Below are 15,659 nucleotides of genomic sequence, written 5' to 3' on the forward strand. Positions count from 1 at the left end.
TGACGGTCAGATTTTGGGTAGTAATAAACACAGTCAGGCAGTCTCCATCTCCTTGCAGTCAACTTGAGGATTTTGGCAAGGTGGGATTTCTGAAAAAGAACTACCTTAGGGGAATTATTGCTGTTTTAAATTGCCAAAGAAAGATTCTCCAAGTACTAAACTGCTTCATAAAACTCTGGGCTGGTTTCACAGACTTCAGCTGTCTCAGTCCTGTTTGCTCAGTCACCCTCTCACAGCCCACAGCACGCGGGAGGTTTCGGATCATTGGGAAAGACTGTGCTGTTTGCTACACAAAGACTCAGATCTCAGATTCTGAGTAGTTTGGAGGGCTCCTCATCTGCTCTTTGGCAAAGGTACGATGTTTTTCTGGAAGTATCGAACTAAAATCATACTACCATTTTTCAGTTTAGCTCCAGTACTACCCTATGTGACTACCAATTCAAAGTTCCCCAATTTAGCGAAGTACTTCAAATGGAAGAGTTCATTTATGTTTTGGATCTCAGTTAATCTGCCTGGCTGGAATGAAATAATTGGGTTTTATAATCTGAAAGGAAAAAAACCTCAAAACATTTGCTCTATCTAGTGGATTCTCAAATTACCATGTTCATCTTGCTGTCCATGTGACCCCTATCAGCTCTCCAGCAAATGAAAAAAATTTTTCCCTGAAAAAATTCCACAGAAACAAATATCTGATACGTTTCAAACTACGCAGACTAAATTTTCCAGAGACTGCTCTGGTAAAGTAATCACCTCAGTTTAAGGGGTTTATTGCTCTGACATCAAAAAGTCAAAACATATATTTGACCAATATAAAAAGTATTTGAGAATGGGATACTACACCTATTCACTCACTTTAGGAAAATACTAAATCATCTGAGACTTCCTGGTCTTGATTTAAGATTATTACTTCTACCATCCTGATACACCCAGAGCCTACAAATATGATGAATGCAAGATGGCAATGTCAAAGCATAACACATTATTCCTGCCCTGTTGGAGTCATCACCCCATCCATCAACATTTTCAATTTGCTGGAAAGCACTGCAAGTCCCCAGTTCTAAATGAGAAAAAAAAGAACAAACACCATTAAGTCTGTATTCAGCAGTAGTTGGGGTTCGGAGCTACCAAACTCTGATCCACGGGTCCCTAAAACTCAACAGACTGCCACGAGCTCCTATTCAAGACCATAACGCCATCCTGCTGATGCGTTAGCCATTCAGTAAAAAACCCTGGCTATTAAAAAAAGTATTAAAAAAAAAAAAAAGAAAAATCTTCTCTCAAGTAATGCTGAATGCATCCTTGCAGCTTAACTACTGTAACTGATGATACAGGCCTGACAGCAGCTGATGTGATATGCCAGCTGGAGAGCTCTCTTACACTAAAAAGTTTATAGCCTTTCTGTCAAACCAAAAGGGACAATTGGTAGGTGAAAATTAACTTCCAATCCACAGTACCACAAATCTGAAGTTGGGCGCACCTGTAATGCACAATTATAGCACTCTACCCAAGCAACCATTTCTCTGACAGCTTCTGCTACAGCTTAAAGAGCAGAGAAGCAATCTGGGTCACAAAATCATACTCATGTTGAGAGTAAATTACCTACTGCACAACACTAACACCATGCCATCTTCTGTCTCAAGAAAGTGTCTTACAGTAAGTAAAGCAGTGAATCCCTCTTTTAAGCAGATCCTTTAACCTTCTTTAAATTTATTACATTTTAATTAAAGTCATAGGACTTTGTTTAGATAAGTCGAAAACCTCAGGTTGGCAGCCAGAATATCTTATTTATAAGAACTCAGGGGTCTTGGATTCCCATATTTGGATTATGTTGTTTTAATTTATTTATTTTTCCAATTAAAAAGTTCTCACTGCTCATGCATTTTTTATTCCCGAATGCTCTGTTCTATCAGGAGAAACATAAAAGAGGCAGACAACATGTTTTTTCAGTTGGAGACTACTTCCTAGCCTGCTCTAGTTTTATAATCTATTCTCCTATGCTCTTACCAACCCCCTCCATCAAACAGCTAAGAGTATCCATCAAAACCACAGGCTGTATTCCTAGTAAAAGGCACTCCACCACATACTTTCGCTGGAAAGCATTAATTTTTTTTCAGCAAAGTGCCTTTCTCCCTTTTACACCTGCAGACAGAGTTCAGATAAAAGAATACTGATACTGTCTGAACGGTAGCTTTGTAGCAATATGGTTGATGAGATATAAAACAATAAAAATACAAAACAAGGGGCCTTCAATCTTATCCCCCCAGGTTAATTAGACACACTGAGAGCAATTTAGAAATTATATTTCTTAAACAAAGTGTCAATAAATAAATTTTGATCAAATTGTAGGCTCCATACTCTTCTCTTAACACTACTAAATGCAACATTTTTCTGTACTGTTACCATCGTAGGGAGAAAGCACTGCAGCAGCCAGCCAGGTACCATGGGCAACATCACAGTCTCTAGAGCTGAAACTTAATTCCCAGTGAAGACAAATGCCAGCTCTTGTAGGCCTGTGACTGTCCCCTGAGGTTGCAAATCTCCTGCCAACACAGGTATGAACAGCAGGATCCCTTACGTCTGTCCCCTTAAGGAGGTGAAATCTGGCACGGTACATGACAGAGTTTATTTCACAGTATGTTAACTCTTTAGTGCCATAAGTTATTTAAGAACCCTCTGACAAGACACAGTTGCTCTAGCTTAACCTAAACACTCACCAGACAACCACCGACAACCCCCTTTTCCCTGGAGTAGGGAGGCTCAGATCCTACACACAATAAATATTTTGAAACAAGACGTTCACCACTAGCGTACTCAGCATTGGAGGACATAAAATGAAATTAAGAGCAGCATACTTGATTTCCATGCTACTTTCAGCACAGATTTTACTTGTGCATCAGTTGTACATTCATAATTAATGTTGCCTTTTCATTTTTCTAAGCTTTCAGAACCTTACTAGAATGTTAAAAGCATGTGAGCAAGTATGCCCACTGCTATTTTTGCCAGTTGTCTGAGATGTTATCCCAAGCCAGAGGTCACTGCCTAGGCCCAGCACAAAGGCTCTCCAATTCAGTGAGAAGAGTCCAGTGACACTCAGCAGGTATCAAATCAAAAAAATTGACTCAAATGTAGCTTCCTGTGTCAGAAGCTCTAATATCAAACTCAGCTTCAGTTCTCACTCCTTGTTCTTGACGGAGCACCAAAACGAGCAAGTCAGATGCAGCAGGAGCTGATTTCAAAAGGACGAGTACCTGGGCAAATACATCTCCTTTGTTACGTATGGCTCCCCCACCATACTACAGCTCATTAGAACAGAGGCAATTACACTGTTTTAAGGATGACTCTTACAAGCACTAAAGGCTTTTACTAGTTCTCAAGTACTTTTCCCTAACCTATCCAGGTCTGAAAAACACAGACAACTTTGAACTGAATCCAAAAGACAATCAAGTACCAAATGTCAAAGCAATTTTACAAATCAGAGTAATGTGCATGATAAGGCCAGGAAGAACACAAGTAGATTTGACTAACTGTTTACAAATTAGAAGTTTTGTCTCCAGTGCCTTCTGATCTACTGCAGTTTTTGGGAGGTCAGAGACCAGGCTTTGGTTATCAATACAAATCCTGCAGCAAAATTAGGTTATGGCTGGATATTTTTCCCCAATGGAAACACTTACAATGTACTCAAAGATACATTAACTTTAATAACACTGCATTCACCAATCTGTATCAACTCACGTATATCTGTAAGGAAGCAATGTTGCAATCCCCTTAAAGAAACCCAGTAGGAATCCAAGGGATTAATTTTGTTGGTCTTGGTTTTTTTTTTTACTTTTTGCTTTGTGTTTATGTTTTTACAAGGGAAAGAACAGTAAGTAAAACCCACAGAACTTCTTTAACCTAGATGGGTGCACTTCATGCTAAATTCTTGTTCTGATGACACCGAATCTCTGCAGGAGATGGGACAGGTGAATCTATTGATTGCAGTCATATTCTCCTACCCTAAGACTCCCTTGTTCAATTAAGTCTGCAGAGCATCACTTCTCATTAGGCATCCTCAAGTCTGCTGAGAGCCACCGGCACCACACTAGCCTGAAGCAGTGACACAGTCTGCAGCTCTTACCACCAGACTCTGCGCATACTTTCAGCCGCAGCTTTCCTAACACTAACACGAGGAAGACAGGATTTTCAGTAGTGCTCACAAGTACCCTTCGCTGGCTTGCTCTTCACCTTCACGTCTTTTGACATTTATTGTAGTGTCATCAGGAACTGTTAGTGCAAAGATGAACAAGATGTTGACTCCTGAGTGCAAAGATGTAGGGTGTTAAGATGTAATAAAGGAAACTGTTAACACCAACATTCACAAAATTCTCTAATTAACTGAACAGAGATGCTACAGCTGAATCAGGAACTTAAAGACTTCCTTTTTTCTCCTCATTTAAACCTCTACTATGATCTGCCCTCAAGTCATACTTTCAGAATTATTCCCATTACTTTTCCATAGGGGTTTTGATAAAATACCACAAATGCACAGCCAAATAGAGCCATCTAGGTACAGATTTAAGCTGGGAGCAGCTTTGAGGTGTATCACCTCAAGGGAAACTCTTAGATGGACCGGACCTATTTAGAGCTACCTGACAGAGATGGCTATGCACATTTATCACCTCATATGACAGCATAGCTCATTCTGTAATTGTATTTATCTATTGCTGCCTGTTGCTCTTAAGAGAATCAGGTCACAACCACGATTCTGTGCAGCTCTCTTGTTCCTGGACAGATTTCTCCACCAGGCAGGCATTTTGTCTTGTCTGTCTTTCACATTGTGTGCAAGAGCACAGCCAGCAAAACAATCTGCTAAAAAGAGTTTTCCTAAAATGCATTTGCTGTTTATAAAAAAAAAAAAAAAAGAACAATCATAGGAGATAATGAAGAACCTGTCCCAAAAGCCAGTATGTCAATAAACAACCAAAGAAAACCCATACTGTTGTAAGCAAAGGAACAGTAACTGATAAACAAATAATGGCAAGATAAATAAATCTGATGACTGGAAGGAAGACGATCTTCACAAATTGTAGATTTCATGTCACAATGAAATTAAAATTGCTCTAAGCATTTAATTGATTCTAGGGTCCAAAAAATTAATTCAATAAGCAACCTTCCCTCAGATTAGATTTTTACTGCCAGGAGTTAATGCAGTTGCAAAAATGGTCATAACCTTCTTCTCAAAGCGGTGTCTCATAATTACTTCGGTCAAAATTAAGACTTTTTCAAATGTTCCAATACCACATACTCTTGTAATACTCACATAACTTTATTCTCCCTGCCTGAACAAAATGGAGACTTTAGAAAGAGATATCTGCTACCATCATCTTATCTGAGTGCCACAACTCCAAAAATGCATATGCAGATCTCACTGAAGGTGTTGCAGTGCAACAAGACACAAAAGTACTGGATAATTTTCCTCATTCCTAAAGACTATTTTGAACGTCCCAGTTTCAAGTTTTCTGAGCTTCTTCATCAACCTCTAACTTAGCAAAACCCAAAGTCTTCAATACATTATGAGATCAAGTCCCAAGGGAAGAGATTCCAGGGAAGAGAGATTCTAGGTTTGCTGGTTTTTATTCCTTTAAATCCTGACAATCTCCCATCTTGCAGTCTTCACAAGTTTTAAAGACAAAAAAGTGCAATAACAGACAGAATAACCATCAGAAAATAAAAATCACGGTTCTACACATACAAAAAGAAGCTTCTAGGTTTCTTGGAAGTTTCCAAGTGGGTCAACGTGTAGAAAAATCAGTAAAAAGTGCATTGCTTGATTATGTAAAATGAAATTAAAATACCTCTGACACATCTATCTATTCTTCAAGTTTTCAGGTATGCCGAGTGAAGTAGTTCCCAACAGAACAGACCACACACCAATCTATCACACTTAAATGCAATCACAGTGAAACATACCATCAACTAGTGCCTGAACTACAGAGATGCATTTAATACTCCCCAGCCAGCAATCAACCTTTTCCACATTTGTTCATAATCACAATGAATCGCTGCCTTTTAATGCATTGTTTTCCTTTTCTCATTCCACAGCAGTTTACCATGCTTTTTAAATTAGATCTTTAAAATAATAGTAAAATCTTTTCCAATTTTATCCCTGTGTGTAAGTAGAGAGCATTTTTTGAAGAAATATAAATTACTGAATATATTTTCTTACCTGTTGCAGTCCACGTGGAGCAGAAGGTGGGATGCACTAAGTGACACAGCAATCTTATGCCACTGTCCATCTGCCAGACGGTACGGGAACACCTCTGTTCTTGACTTCCCATTAAACCTGTAGTGATATCTAATCTCATCACGTAGGCCACTGCTCTCCAGTTCAAAATAGCTGTACATAAGAGATGAAGAAGAATCAATTTAATTTTGTGTCTTCTGTCACTTTCTTCTTTATTCACAGACTAAGTACAGACCACGTGGAAGGCCACAATCTAAAGAGGTTACTCAGTCTGGATTAGCTGCTAGCTTATTTTTTATAAGACATAGAGAGAAAAGACTATATATTCAGTGCATTACAAAAATAGTAATACCAATTACACAAAAAACAGCTCACGTTCAAAATACCATCAAAGGCCTGGAAACCGAAATACTCTTATTACCCATAGAACAGGTTCAACTACAAGGAAACAATCCTTAGTCTTTTCGCCAAAATGTTTTATACGAATGCAAGATTTGTACATTACCCATAGAACAGGTTCAACCACAAGGAAACAATCCTTAGTCTTTTCACCAAAATGTTTTATACGAATGCAAGATTTGTACGAAATGTAAAACCAAAGAACTATACATACCATAATAACAAAGGAAACACACTAAGGTAAGAAACTACCAGGTAAACATTAAATTTATATTTACTATTTGTAAATCCACTTTTAAAATCTGTTCACTTTTAGGACTCCTCTACATGCAATCATGCTTAACTCATTTTCTGACTTGTATTGTCATGGCTGTAATCGCTCAGTTTTACAAGGAAACAAAACCTCCTGACTGGATTAGGTGTCTCAACACCTGGCATACACAATCAAAACTTCAGACAGTTGTCACAGTCAAAAGAACGCTAACAAAGTACAGCTATTAACTGGCTTCATGCCAGCAGGAGGAGCCAATTCTTTTTCCAGGGTGAATTTAGCTCTTCCAGGTGGCAGCGCATTGACAGCGTAAGTATTGAAGCCTTCTCTTGGACCTGTGATCACAGAGTATTTACGGCACATCAAATCAAGGCTCCCTTTTTCCTGCAATAATGAAGCCCCAGATATAAAAAGAAGGAGATGCAAACCTCTTTTTATAGCAGAAATAACTCTACAACTAAATGCAGATGTTGGGTTGCCAATTTGACATGGCAGTTGAAAGATGAGTGCTAGTTTGGCATAAAAATATAATAATAATGACAGTAATGAAACACTTTCAAAAAATAAAGGCAACACACAAAAAGTAAGTATCCAGATGCCAATTTTCATCACGCAAGCCTTTTACACTGCTCAGCTATACACAGACCTTAACAGCCAGTGTGCACAAGTGTTACGTGAGGTGTGTGCACTTCATCAAGAAGAGCTCTTATCAGTGAAGCAGAGGCTTTTTAGAACATAAAAACTGAAAAACAGAGTTCTTTGGGAGGAACACTCTTATGAGATAAAACGCTAGCTGACAATCTGTGCAGAATATTGCAACAGACCAGGAAAGGGAACACCAAGACAATAAATCTTAACCAAAAGAGAAACTCAAACGCTCCTCCATCTTGTCAATGTCTTGCCATTGCATTTCTCATGCAACACATGAGCATTAACGGGTCACTCAAATCAAAGGCGCAAGTGGCAAAGTAAAAACATTCACAGGCAGATAAAGGCAAAACCAAAACAGAATGAAAACACAGCAGGCACATGTACAAATAAAATACACGCAGTACAGGGTGGAAAAAATAAGAAAGGCTGGTGTTGTGAAGAAACTGGCCTGCTTCATGCGCGTAAAGGCACAAGGAGGACAGAGAAACCGGAGTTTTCTAAACAGGAGAACAGAACGTTGATTAATGACTACCACCACCATTACCCATTAGAGGACCTAAATTACATTCATAAGAAATCTGGAGAGGATTTTTTTATTATTTTATTTTGATGCTCAGTAAGAGCACAGTCAATATACAGAACATACTGCTGCTGGTGTTTCCAAGCCAGGAAAGTACTAGGACAAGTACTGTCAGTGAAGTCATGCTTGCCATCTGCTCTCAAAGCACAAAAGGAAGTCATTAAAGAGACTTTTTCTCTTGTTCAGATAAACAGCAGTGAGGCAGAAAACTTTAAAAAATTGTGAGAGAGCTATATAACATTCTAGTATCTCTCTTACACAAAAAGTATTTGTAAATATATATATATATATATATAAATATATTTCTATCATAATGGTTGATCACAGAAGCTTAAGAGCCTGAGAGCAAAACCAGCTTCTGCTGCAGGAAGCACATTGCCTTCTTCAGTCATTCCTCAATCTCATAACCACAGAGTTAATCACTTACTACACACATGTTTTGTTTGCTAATAAAAAGGCAACAGTCCAGTCCTGGCAAGGTCAGTCAGACACCGTACTTAATCACATCTCCACTCTATTATTTGAACAGCATAGGGAATTGCCAACCAACGCAGTTGCTCATCTGACAAGCTTTAGTGCCTATAGTTACTTCAGGACAAAAACCAGATTGCTGCTTACATCCTGAATTCATTGTCAACCTCCTGACTAATTTCTATAATACACAAGTGACTAGTTAAAATTTATGGTAAAAGCCAGTACTAACATTTTTATACACGTACATCTAATGCACTGCTAAGTGCCACAGGACTGTATAAAACACCACATTTTACCTCTTCAGTGACAGAAAAGGTGGATGACTACAGACAAATTGCACCTGTTTTTCATCATCCTTCAACAAGTGCAAATCAGAAGCAGTTACCCTCAAACATCAGTAAACGACAGTCAATCAAATCCCAACAGCAGAAGCAGAATTAGCCCAACATACATGTATTTTAAGTATTTAAAAACACAAGGCGATGTAAAGCAACATTCTTGCATGGTTTTGGTTGCTTTTTTGAAGATGCACAAGTTCACATTAAGACCTTGACTACACACACACTTCACCATGTTCACAGTTCAGATGAAGATGGGGTTGTCTTCTCTTTACCAGAATATAATTCATGTGTAAATAGCTTTCTCAATAGCAAACACAATTTTTTCTTTCCTCCTCCTACCAGACTCTGGAGGAAAGCCTCTTCAAAAGCAATGACAAAGGCCATTCACTCCTGGAAACAAATGTGCCTGCTCTCTGTTCAGGTTTTAATATGCAAATTGTGGAATGGAAGACAAATGAATGGAAAAAAAAACATAAGCTTAGTCAAGAAATCATCAGCCAGTAAGAAAATAATTAGTAAAGTCAGAGAAAATAATTAATTTTTTTTACATCTATCTCATCTTTGACTTGAAATTCCATTGCACAACTTTTTTTTCCACTGTGAAACAACAGGTAAACAACACAGGGAAATTAACAGAAGCTACCATACAAGGGGCAATAAAATGAACTAATCTCTAACCCGTTTTGCAGCTACATCTCAATATTTTGCAATGAAGAAGAAAACATAGGAACAGAATACGTCAGGAAAGGATTGCAGCATCTGGGACTGCCTGAATAAACATATCTTGAATAGGCAAAGGTGAACTTTCAATGTTGCTGTGAGACCTACACCAAAAGCCCAAGGAGATTCCCAAGTATTACAACTAGTTCTGCTTCTGCATCACATCTGCATGAAGACTGTGTCAGCTTGCTGCTGTAGTTAGCCCCCTGCTATTCTCCTCAAGACCTTTTTTCGAAGAAAGACACGTATGACACAATAATCTACTTGTCAACTTGTTAGCACCAAATTATGGTTTCTTGGTTTATTCATTATTTCTATGAGGAATTTTTTTGTATTTTTTTAATAGACGGGATCAAAAGTAACATGCATTTTGACAGATTAAATTCTCAGAACGCATGTATTAATAAAGCTCGCTGTTTATGGAACAGCAATACAACAGGGAGGTTGGACTAGATGATCTCTAAGGTCCTTTCCAGCCTATGCCATTCTATGATTCTATGAAAACATGACCTTTGCTGAAATTTTCCCACTACTAGAATTTCCATATTTACTAAGCATGTAAGCTACTGCTGGCTTCTTTTATACAATTATAGAACTCAAATGCTTTTTATAGGCCTGTCCGTGGTCTCTCATTCAAATCCCAATGTGCAAGATAAAAAAGGAGGAAAAACATGTTGCTAAATTCAGATTAATCTTATACACATCAAAAAAGTTGGGATATTTTAAGATCATGCAATGTGTTTTACAGAAGGGCAATATTGTTCCACAAGCAACTCAAGATGCTTTACAATTCTTTACGACAACTTCTGCAACCCCCATGTACCTCACACACTAATATTGCTATGAAAGGATAAAGCCTGACTCAGTGATGTTTAATGCTTTCTTCTTTTTCTCTTCTCCTAGTCACAACCAAAGTGAACACTTAACTGTGCATTTGACAGCGCATTTCACTTCCAGATCAGGAGGAAAAGGTGTCTAAAAATATACTGTAAATTGGAAACAGCTGCTGTGGATGTAATGACAAAAAAAATTGCAAAAGTCACTATCAACATTAAATAAGAGTATGTTAAGACACCGGAAGCAGAAAAACTAAAGTATTACTATAAGGTGGGTTGGCTTAAACCACCATCTGCACTAAAGAAACCTATTCATCTATTCATCCTATGTGCCACAGCAGTGATCTTAACCTGTGATAAACATCATCACATTCCATTCAAAGATTTTACTGCTGCCAGGTTGTGGACATGGCCAAAAGACAGAGGGATCACAGACTCGAAATTAGTCTCGACCCCGCAAAAAAGCTCTGGAATATACGTCCGTCTGGATCTTCTTAGTGTATATAGCACTTTCTGTTCCTGTCTTTACAATGCTAACACCTATCATCCCACAATGAAGACAGGGCACCATCTGGTAAGCACGATACTGATGAAATGCTCTGATAAGTGCTCTAAAAACTAAAGCAAAACTACTTTTTACATTCAGTTCTGGAAATCTTCTCCTTTATCACTTTCAAATATAAATAAAGCAGAGTTATCACTCTGACTTTACAACTTCCGTCATCCCTGATCGAGTGCCAAACGAAGCCCCACAGCCTCGTTCAAGAAGCAGCACCAGCACTTAGAGCAGATGCTCTTAGAGCTACTGAACAGATGTCCCAGGGCAAGACAGCAGGCACAGATGGCATCCCTGCGAATATGTACAAACTTGGGGTTGCCATCTAGTCAAAACACTTGTGCATCTGCTTAACATTGTGTGGGAGAAGGTCACAAAACCACAGGAGTTCAAGGATGGAAGCACAGTTGACTTCGTAAACGCTGCAGCAACACTACCATGTCAGGTCTCACAACTGCTGGGAAAAAAATCACTGCCTTAATAGGAATGAGGTGGTTATTGAACAGAAGCTTCTGGAAAGTTCTGTCAGTCTGGTCAAGGCACAATTTCTTATTTTTTTTTTTACAGCAAAGCAAATTCAAGGAAAGTTCAGGGACCAGCCCCTTTGATGTCAGCTAGAAGTTCAGGAAGCTTCTGTACAAATTTGCCTCTTTGGACATGTTTGTGCACATTACTTTTTCATTTCGAAATAGCATTGTGCCAAGCAGAATATCAGGACACTTAATGATGTTTAATAATAAAACTGGCTTCAGGCAAGACTATGCTTTAGCATTCTTTGCAGAAACACTTCTTGATGTGTTTACAGACAGCCAACAAATCTGCATCCCTTATAACACAGATTTCAGGATTTTCAATCTACAGAGATTGTGATGAATCACAGATCATTACATTTTTGGCTTTTCACTGTTCCTCAGCACTGATTGAGTCTGTGTGCATGGTGGTAAACACAGTACATTGTTATTCTGTTTGTGCTGCCAAGTGGCTCACACTGGACAGCAACATAAAAGTAACTGAGATGTTGTTCTAATGCTCCCCAGCGGAAAGCAAGTCAGGCCAAGAGCGAGGATTTGGTACACTCTGCTGCACAGAAGCTGGCAGGCATATGCCCTAGACCATCGCCACCATTGATGAAGCCACACAGAGCAAAAGCAGCGCCTCTGAAACAAGAGATGCATGTCTTCAAACAGAAGTAAAAATTCACCTTGCACTTGTCACCATGGTTCTGTATGGATGCAAAACTAGAACAAATTACGGCTGTCAAGGCAAATATTTCAGCTGCTTCCACAGGCACTGTTCTTGCACCCTAGTTACTATAAAGTGACAGGATCCCAAGCTCTGAAGCATTAAGCACTGACAAACACTGGATTTTGAAGAAATGCTCTTACATGCTCAAGTGTACACATCTAGTCCTCCGCTATATCTGCATACTTAGAAACAGTACAAACCAACTTTTTACAGGTAGTTTAAATACCAACTGAGAGGCTGCACAGCAAAACCAAACATGGCAAGTCTTCACTTACATGGCATTACAGATTTACTACTGTGGCAGAGATTATGTACTGATATCATCAAAGCTCATGAGCAGCGACTGATACCAGGCAGCAGAAAAGGTGTCACAGGATCATCTCTGACAATGAAGGTATCTTGCTGAAAAATCAGATTAGCTTTCTACAAAAGAAAATGCAAAAGCTGAATCTCACATATTGCACAGACAAAAACTATGTATTCCAGAAGTATCCCTCTCATACAACCAATTCCAAAATAAACCAAAACTTAATATTAAATTCTTTCAAACCTCTGAAGTAAAAGCCTTGAAGTTCAACTTCCCTGTGTTGTTAGCTACCTAAATAGGATTTTTTCAAACATTTGTATCCTTTCATTTCAAACAAAAGGAACTAAATCCAGTCAGTTAAACAATTTTCTTTCCATTCAGACCACTCTGAGGACAACACAAAACATGCTATATTAACCTAGCTTGAAACACTTAGCAATAAAAACACCCACACAGATATTTTCTATAATAAATGTTTTGTCTTTTGTTCTACAAATCTTCTACATGGCAGCTGAGTATGAAAGCTGCGAGGCATTAAAGATGCTCAAAATACGCATCTGTGTACCTGCAACTCGGCAAAGGTCATTCAAACAGAAATTTACCTTGTTCTTTGATCATACAAAAAAAAAACCCAACAACTAACCCCAACATCTGCCTGCCAGCTAAAAGACAGCTGGAATCAGAGCTGGTACAAAGCAGCCATGCATTTTCATGGCATGTGTTTTAAGGATTGACCTTAAGCATTTTTGTTTCCATTTCATATGCCTAAAAATCTATCTTCACTGTGGCTGCTACCTGGCTACTATCTCAAAAAGACGTGGTGTCTCTCCTATTCGTAATAAACCAAGTAGGTAGCACCACACTGCACCTAAAAATAGTACAGCATCTTAACAGACTTCAGAGCGAGCAGTCAGCAGGGCAGGAGAGAATCTATCATTTGAAGTATAGTGAAGTCACAAGTCCTTAGAAGCTACCTTTAAAACAAAAATAACACCACTACCACTGTCCTCACACATACATAGACACGAACATTTACAACAACCAAGACACCTCTACTAAAGGTAGATACCTGCAGGAAGTAGCCAAATAGTGGGAGAAAGCTGATTTTAATCCCTCACAAAAGCAGAGGCTGATCTCACAGTAAGAGATGTAGTCTAGTGTAACCACTCCTGAAAGTGATGGCCTCACTCTCCTGCCTGCTTACTCCTACCACGTCTTTTGCATCAGATTTAGCCGTTTGGTTGCAGTAAGGCACATCAATCCAATAATCTAGTCTGACAGAAAAGTAACTCAACAAAAAAAAGAGACATTTCTTTACACATCACTACCCCAAAAGCAAGTCACCTTGCACTCACACAATCACTGTAAATCTAGCAAGGTATGCAATCCACAGTTACACCCTGAAGTAGTCCTTGAAGAGCTCATCACCCAAAACCCTTAAGCAAAGCTTAGTTTCCACAGTGCACCAGTGGACCATTTGCAGTCCATAAAGCATTTGTATCTGAGGACCTTCTGAAGGGTGGCTGTTGATTTTTTTAAGGCTAACCTTGGGCCTCTGAGCTTGGCATTAGCTCAGGGATCATTGCAAGGAATGCAGAAGCCTGGAGCTACCAGTGTGACCAGAGAGTCCCCAGCAGAGCCATAAACAAAGCAGAGCATATCACTGGTCCCATCCTTCCCTCACTTATGCTCATCACTACAGCAAGAGCTCAGCTCAGGGGATCCCCAAATCCAAAATCTCTAAATACCCAAAGAGGATAACACAAGCTTTTAAACTAATGAGGTCTGCCACCAGAGTCAAACTACAATATTTTAAAACAAATTACTGTAATGTCTGTGTCCTTACAAGCAAGGTTCTTCCCTTTGTTCTCACTCTCAAATTTAGCAGCTTTCCAACGGTTTCTTATGTTATGACAAATTCCATGCATCTCTGCTACATTCCCAGCAAAAAATCTTTTCCTTTCCCCTCTCTCAAGGCCCATCCACATCTCTGCTCCCTGCTGTTCTCTAGACACCCTCAGTCTCTGCCTGCCCCTCAGGCCTCCTCCTCCTCTCTTCCTTCCCTCTCTGCTGCTACCTGAGCCCCGCAGCTCTCCTCAGCCTGCAGCCATTACAGCTGGCACTGTCACCCTCCTCCCCTTCCCAAGGCGAGGACAGCACACAGGTATCAGTACTGAGTGGCAAACAGGCACTAAAAACCAGATACATCACACAGCCTGATGTCCAGCCAAGCAAATGACCATTTATGAGTAACATGTTGTGAACACCCAACCAGCTTAACAACCAGGAGAATTACACTCTTAACGAGCAGCCTGAATTCATCAGACACGGTTTTCAGAAAGTTGCCTTCAGTGGAAGTTTGAGACATTTTGGTGCTTTGACTATATCAGAGGGTCATCAAACAAGCAAACAGAGTAAGTCAGCATGTTGGAGAAGACTCCTGGGGGACCCACACATCCTGCTCCTGGCTGACCACAACATTTCTGCTCTGTCCAAATTCAGTTTTAAAGAGTTTCAAACTGTCAGCCATTCTGCTCCAATTGCCAACAAGGTCCAATCAATGTGTTGCAGCAGCTGGTTATCAGCAGCATGTTAATGCTTCAGAGAGACAACAATTGTCAGCCTGGTGTACATAAAACACCTGCTCTCAGCAGGGAGCCACAAGATGGAAGGTAGCTCTTCAAGCAGTAGCTCCTCTTTCACAATACAGTGGAAGATGTATAGAATGTAACAGTTCCTCCTCACTTTCCTCTTTTGCATACTTCAACCCCAAGCACAGAAGCAGGTGAGCCCAAATCTATTTTTATTTGCACCTCTAAAGACTTTTTGGGAAGAAAAAAAAAAATCTGGAAGAAACAAAGCTCACCTGCTTGTCCCACCACAGGGCAGGGAGGGAGGCGGGGGGGTAAGTGGGACAGAGGTAAGGCTGGATCTTTAGATCTTTACATTTTCTTTACAGCTATCCAGTTTAGCAATTCTACATATAAATATTAATGAAGTTGTGACCTTTACCCTAAAATAAAAAGGTTAATGGATACATTTGCAGAGTTTTTTCC

General features: G+C 39.4%; 1 protein-coding gene across 1 annotated transcript in view; it reads right to left on the reverse strand.

The window, feature by feature from the left end:
• Positions 1 to 15,659, reverse strand: part of NELL1 (NEL-like 1 (chicken)) — a 251,715-nt gene that overhangs the window by 213,310 nt on the left and 22,746 nt on the right. Inside the window, exon 3 of the mRNA XM_009875157.1 lies at positions 6,206 to 6,376. Coding sequence (XP_009873459.1) covers positions 6,206 to 6,376 — 171 coding nt within the window. The remainder of the gene's footprint in view (positions 1 to 6,205; positions 6,377 to 15,659) is intronic.

Source organism: Apaloderma vittatum, unplaced genomic scaffold, assembly GCF_000703405.1.
Source record: "Apaloderma vittatum isolate BGI_N311 unplaced genomic scaffold, ASM70340v1 scaffold11538, whole genome shotgun sequence".
Taxonomy (NCBI): domain Eukaryota; kingdom Metazoa; phylum Chordata; class Aves; order Trogoniformes; family Trogonidae; genus Apaloderma; species Apaloderma vittatum.